This window comes from Manis pentadactyla, chromosome 1 (genome assembly GCF_030020395.1).
Source record: "Manis pentadactyla isolate mManPen7 chromosome 1, mManPen7.hap1, whole genome shotgun sequence".
Taxonomy (NCBI): domain Eukaryota; kingdom Metazoa; phylum Chordata; class Mammalia; order Pholidota; family Manidae; genus Manis; species Manis pentadactyla.
In genome coordinates, this window is record NC_080019.1 from 208921143 (window position 1) to 208928155 (window position 7013).

The following is a 7013-nucleotide window of genomic DNA, read 5'->3' on the forward strand; positions in this document are numbered from 1 at the left end:
AGAGACTATGCAAATGGCACTGACACCTGTATTTATGAAAATTTAAAGAGTAGGCAAGAGTTGTTTTTAAAAAAATTTTCCCACTACATTAATACCACACCATCCTTGGTGCCTTGGTCTAGGAGGATAGAGAAGGAAAAAAAGAAGAAAGGAAGAAAACTAGGTACTTGCGTATAAAATGTTGCCCCAAAAGTTTGATTATATTCAAGTTTCAGTTGACTAGAAGGAAAACATTAAAAAATGTACAAATGCATTTCATTTATGGTACAAGGTCCCTAAGTTTAGATTTGCAATATACTCCAACAGGGTCAAGTTGACAATTTTTCCATCTAGTTGCTTCTGAGGGAATAAAACAGCTGGAACAGATGCCATTCAATTCCAAGTGTATAGCTAAGACCATGTCACTGCACATGAAATACTGTTCACTCATAGTCAGGACGTAACAAGAGTAATTTATACTCTCAGAATGTTTGCTCTCCAGTCAATAACAGAGAAGCCTTGAATAAAAACATTCCCATTACTTTCCACTATAATATATCTTACTTATGGCCCATAAAACAGTGGTCAGGGGAGATTTATCCTTTGGACACCATACTATATAAGCTCTCCACTTTAAGCCATCCCTACTCGGCGTTTATTTTTTAAATATGTTACTCATAGTCAATATTAATTTACATTTAATGTTTCTTAGCATTAGGAGAATATTACTTTGTACAGGCTCAGAAACAACCTTCAGAAATTCCTTCCTGATGCTTCTTCAAGACTGAAATCCATCGCAGGGCAACTGTAGTGACTTAATTCTAGTTGGCAGAGCTCTGGCCACACATTAGTTTCATTAGCCTCAGATTCCTGGATTTGAAAGACCCCCTGGAGATGATTCCTATCCTCTGACATGTCACTCACTAACCAGTTCAGGGTGCATAGAGAGGGGAGAGAGGGCGGGCTTGCTCAGCTCCTATCTTTGGTCTGGTACACCGGCAGGCAAATGAGAGTCAGAAGTCATAGACACTACTTACATCTGAGTAGTCATTCCTGCCCATGTCCTCATTTTCCAGGGAAGAACTTCATCCCAGGCTTTGCTGGTAGCATCAGCATTTGCTACATTTATTACTATCTCATTGCTCCTTCCTGCTTCCCAGTGCTTAGAACTCAGCCATTTAGTCACTAAAGACTCCTACCCCCAGTCTAGAAGATTATCTTACCACACATTTTTGTCTCAAATGATAGGTTTGGCATGGTCCCTACAGTGACCCAGAAGGCTAGGGAAAACTCACATCTCTGGAGAGCTAAGAATTCAATCATTTAGAGGAGTTTCTTCTATATAGGACAACCTTAATTGAGCTGAACCCTACAATCCCAGAGAAGATTCACCTACCTTTCTTCTCTCTTCCTAAATTGACTGTGCCTTTGAACAATGGGTCAGTGTACCACTATTCTCTCTATTCATTCTGCTGGTTTACAGAGGCTGGGAAACTAGGGATTAGATGTGCATACCAGGAGCTTCTAAAGTCACATGCAAAACAAGGCTACTGAAAGTGACTTTTGGAATTCGTATCTAGATTTTCCAATTCGAGCAACGGCTAACTAGATGCCCACACCAACGGTTACAGGCAGCTTGCAGCACAAGCTGCAAGTCGGTGTATTCCTCCTCCTACCAGCCTCTTCGCAATAAATGCAGGTGAAAACTGGGGGCTCTTTTTCCCTCAGCTGTTCAATCCAACATGAATAGCTGCAATTTGCAAATTAGAGGAAAATGACAGTGTTTTCTCTGAATGGTTTTGGTCCCAACCCACACTGCTAACATTGGCATTCAGCTCCTTCCCTTCCCAGCCCAGGGAATGGGGGAACTAAGCAGAAGGCAAGCCGTTTTCTTTCCTCACAAGTGCCTCAGGTTCACATATGAGAGGAGAAACCAGCTCCCCCTGGAATCTTTTTCAGCAAACACAGTCCTTATCCCAGTCTGCAATCCCTCTCTTGAATTTAACATTTTACTCTCTGTCGGACAGACAGGCCCATCTGCAGTGCTGCCCATGCTCTGAGCAAAGAGAAAAACAGGCACCAACATAATTTAAACATGTGAAACACCAGAAGTGCCTTCAACCCCAGGGCTCCAGGGAAAACGCTGTGAGTAGCCGCACTGGTTCTCAGGTGATCTCTGGCCTCACCCCATCCTGCAGCACTGCCCCTCAACTTGTCTAGCTTAAAGCTCAGAGACTAAGGGAGGTGCTTCTGGGTTTTGCTTACAACAGGCCAGGCTCTTCCCCAAAGCATCAACTCGGAGTGCAGGCTGCCCCCAAAGCGCCTTTGGGTTTGCAAACATCTAGGGATCTCCGTGGTGGCATAGTCAGTAAGCATTAGCTGTGCTCAGAGGATCAGTGGGGCCACACCAGGCTGCAGCCTTGGATGGGTACCCCTCCTTCTGAGGCATACACAAACTTCACACTGCTGGGGGCTGGGGCGGTGACAGCTCGAATCTCACAGAGTCCCCTACAGGAACCCAACATCCTTAGGGAAAGCACTTGAGAGGAAGCCTATTCTACAGATATGGTAAACATAAAGGCATCAGGATCAGCCTGAACACCTGGAGATGGTATTAGCTGGGTTTGGGTTACTACGAAGCAGGGAGAGAGAGAGCTGTGCATTAGGAAAGGATCATCTCAAGACAAAGATGAACAAAAAACTTGGGGGTTTGGGGTAGGGAAGGAGAAGAGAGGCTGAAATTGAAGGGGAGAAAAAATTAAAACAGAGCAGAGAGGAAGACGGAGAGAGATACACAGTCAGAAACACGGAGAAACAAGAAGGGAACCCACAGTCACGCAAACCCTGAAACTCAGTTTCTTAATGCAGAAACCATCCTCTTATACCCAGTGCAGTAACGGGAGCAGGCGGCAGGCAGAGCACTGCAGTAGCACCCACCGCCCGGCTGCCCTGGATCCACCTTCCTCCCATTTTCACCGATGCCCTCCAGCGCTGGAGCAGGATTGCCCAGGTGATGCCCAGAGCACCCCAGGGCCTCCCTCCAGGAGCCTTCTTGCAAGGCTCCGGGAATCATCCTCGGAGCTGAGGACTGGGGCTGGGGGCTGCGTTAGGGAAGTCGTGGGAAAGGATGGGCGCAGGGAGGAGGCAGCCAAAGCGATTTTGTTTCGCAGTTAGCATGAGCTCATCTCTGTGATCTGAAGTGGCAGGAGTAGAATAGAAAGCTGATCGCCCAGCTCCTGCCAGTGGTCGGACAGCAAATGCAATTTAGACGGTGCACACAACTGCCCAGAGCAAATCACCGGGGGGTCACGTCTGCTGGTGGCATCTCCCCACTTGGGGAGTGTCCCTGCGCCTACCGCCCCAAGCCCTCGAGAAGACAGGCTACAGGTCGGGAAATCCAACCCGAGAGAGATGACCGATTAACGTCCACACGTAGTTGAAGACCTAGCCCTCAGTTTAGGAAGTGTCTCCCTAAGGTCTTCTCGAGAATGTCCCGGGCAGCTGCGGCTTGCAAGGCGGTCTGGGGTTAGGAAGCTGGGGAGTTTAGAAATACCCAGTTTCAAGGCGTCTTCTCATTTTTCATATTCCATGCGCCTTACCGGCTCTCACAGGAGCCCGGCACTTTTACAAGCCTGTTTTCGGACCATATTTCATTCTAATGCAAACCCATTTAAATCATCGCCGTGTTTTTCGCAGATTGGTCCGTGTGAATGGGACCATAAATTCAGGATGTCAAGCCGGATGGAGTAGAGCGCGGACAGGGGAGAGATGGAAGGGAGATGAACCAAGCGGGGAAGGTACCTCCCTGGGTGGGGTGGGAGGGATTCGGCAGGCTCTCCAGGGGGAAAATGTGCGATAACTGACCTGACCCGGCACCCCTGGAGTCCAAGCCAGCCTTTAAGATTAAGAGCGCGGGGCGCTATGGAGCGCTTTGCCCCGGAGGGAGCGCCCCCCTACCTGGAAAAGCCTCAGGATGTTGGCTACCATGATGGAGACCGAACTGCCCGAAGCCCCAATCACTCCAACTACTTTCTCTGGCTTGACGAAAACCGGGGGCTCGCCGTTGGTGCAGCGCACGTCGGAGGTGTCCTTCTGGATCAGCGCCTGGACGAAAGTGAGAGACTGTTCGAGCGCGTAAGTGTCCCTGGAACAAGTGTCCAGGATCCGCGCGCCCAGCGTCACGTTGGGCAGCAGGTTGGGATCACTGTTGATCTGGTCCAGGGCGTAGAGCATCGCTTCCAGCCTGTGGATCCCGTTCTCCCTCTTGATGTCGCCGCAGGGCACTCCGCTGGGACCCTTGGCGTGCACGGGGAACAGCCCCCCGAGGGTGACGTCCCCCTCGATCCGGATAGAGTGTGGGGCGTACATCTCCTGGCCGCGCGCCGCCGCAGCCAGCGCGCACAGGAGCACCTCCAGCACGCAGCAGGGGAACTTCATCAAAGTCAGGGCGCGGAGCAGCTTCCCCAGCTGGACCATACTGCTCCGGCTGCCGCGGTGGCGGCGGCGTGGCTGGAGGGCACAGTGGCGCGCTCGCCGGGGTCCAGACCCCTCAGGGTGAGCTCCTCCGGGGAAGCCCGGAGGCTCCTGCAGGCACGGAAGGTGGGGGCGCCCGAGAAGGGGCAGCCAGAGAGGGTGGGGGGACCCGCGGCGCCTGCCAGACTGGGGCGCCTTGCGCTCGGGGTCTGCCTACCGGCGCGCCGGCTCGTGCTCCCCGGTTTGCGGCTCGCGCTCTCCAACCACCCAGCACTGGGGAGAGGGCACGGATCGCTGTCGCTTTAAATGGTCGCTCGGCTCCCTCTTCCCCTCCTCCCACTCCCTCCCGCTCTCGCAGGCTCTCCGTCTCTCCCCACCCTGCCCGGCGCCCGCCCTCCCCGCTGGTTTGCATCATCACGCAGGGAGGGGCTGCGTGCCGAGGCAGGGAGGGCGGATGGGTGGGCGGCTCGGGGGGGGGGTGCCTCCGACTGGGAGCCGCGCGGTCCCCAGGGAATCTGGGGATGGCAGGTTTTAGGCGAGGGCTGCACTCCTGCCCCTACCCCACAGTAGAAGCCTCTCGCGCTCCCTCCAGCACCCACACACACCTCTAGGCACGGGTGGAATCAGCCTCGGGATGGGGTCGGGATGTCTGAGGCTGCCTGCTCCCAACCCTAAAGTGGGGAGACCCGGCTCTCGCTCCAGAAGGCTGCGAGGGAGTCGCAAGGAGGGGATGAAAGGGAACAGGGAGACCCCAGTCTCTACTGCTGATCGGTCTGTGCCAGTTTTTCCAAAGAAAAACGCACATAAATACAGGAGTCTGATGCATGACATAAAGAACCTTTACCAAGAGACTTCTCCGGGGACCAAGCACGCGGCTAGCCTGTAGGGAAGCATGTCCACACGAAACCTTAGAGATGGAAGTGCCTCCTTTGTCTTCAGTGGGTACTGGGGCCAGAGCCGAAAGAACAGCGCTCTCCAAATGGGTGACGGAAAGCTCGGACTCCCTTCTTTCCTTCTTTTTATCGCATGAGATGGAGCAACTGAGAACTCTGCAGAGCGCACTTTCTGTTCCGGCGCTGACAGGTGTAAGGCCCCCTCCTGCCCATTTCCCTCTACTCGGGATTGGTGACAGTTTTTCTCCCGCAGGGAACGTCTGTAAAGAGGTGATACGAGGAGGAGGAAACGGGAAAGTCGGTCTCCTCACTGATTCAGGGTGCCTTTCTCTCTTCTTAGAGCTGGAGATTTGGAGACAGAGTCAGGATGCAGAGCAAAGGGCAGTGCGATTCAGGAAGCTGCTTTTCAAAGGTGCCCCCTCCTGGAAGGCCTGCCCAAACTTGGCCCATTAAAGCAACAAGTGCCCCTAGTTCCTCTATTAGGGACGATAATGCCTCTGTCCTTGGTACCAGAGCAGACTCCGGGTGGTGGCTCTTGCAGGGGCTTTCAGTGGGAGTGCAGCAGAACTATATTAAACAGATTTGGGGTGGAGACAAAACCAGAAATAAGACTACACTTTCTGTTGTTAACGACCGAAAGAAAAATGTCCCTGCACACAAAAACAAACAACACACACGCAACACACCCACCCACCAAAGGTCAGGAGACAGGTAGTTGGCTGTCTCTGCCACCAGCTACCTGGGTGTCCTTGGCACTTCGGTCCCCTTGTCTGGCTTTTAGTTTCCCCATCTGCAAAATGATGAGATTGAATTGGATATTCTCCAAGTTATCCTTTAACTCTCAAATCCTGTTAAAGTAGGCCACGTCCCTTTGGCCACGGTGCTCTTTTTAGGCCAACATCCTCTGTTGCTTTTTGTGTAGTAGACAAGTTTTTTGATATCCAAAGAACATTGCAAACACTTCCTGGCAGAGAGGGCTTTTTACTCCCTTGCTCATGATCGATTCCTTTTTCTTCTAGGGACAGTCCAGAACATCTGTTTCTTTCTGGACATGTCCTGCCTCCATGTTTCATGGTTTCAGGAGAACAGACCCCTCTTCCTATATCCAGGCTTGACTAGTCAGAGCATGAGATCCTTCTAGCTATAGTGATGAGTTCAAGAACTGTAAAAAGGGGGAAAAATCCCAACTAGAGCCATCCAAAGCCAATCTTTGGACTTTTGCTGGAGTTAACTGGGGTAATGGCAAAGAGTTACTACTATCCAATAGACAATCTATACATGAGTTAAGGAAAGAAAGGGTCCCCTTCCTCAAAAACACTTTATGTATATCTTTTGGAAAATGTTATACTATTGCAATTCTCTAATAACATAACAATTTAGTGCCATTTTCAAGAAAACAGTGCTGTAATTAATATGCGAGTTTGCCCTTGAATACAGTGTGACCATCAGCCACTCTCAGATGTGATGCTCTGCCACATGAGCACACACCTTGCACAGCATGCTGCTCTGATGGCCCCCACTCCTTCCTGCCAGTTCCAGAGCTATGAGGATATAAGCCTGTACCTGTGCCAGGAGCTTCCACATAAACAGGGAGATGCTTGAATTATATAATAAGAGATAGAAGAGAGGGGACAAAAAAGAAAGAGGGGTAGGAGTGGTGAGAGATAG

The 7013-nt window shown here is 51.2% G+C and overlaps 1 protein-coding gene across 2 annotated transcripts in view; it reads right to left on the reverse strand.

The window, feature by feature from the left end:
• GRM7 (glutamate metabotropic receptor 7) overlaps positions 1-4806 on the reverse strand; it is a 906501-nt gene extending 901695 nt beyond the window's left edge. For both annotated transcript variants that reach the window (XM_036878258.2, XM_036878256.2), the window contains exon 1: positions 3937-4806. In XM_036878258.2, coding sequence (XP_036734153.2) covers positions 3937-4455 — 519 coding nt within the window. In that variant the 5' untranslated portion in view covers positions 4456-4806. The remainder of the gene's footprint in view (positions 1-3936) is intronic.
• Positions 4807-7013: the final 2207 nt, after the last annotated feature.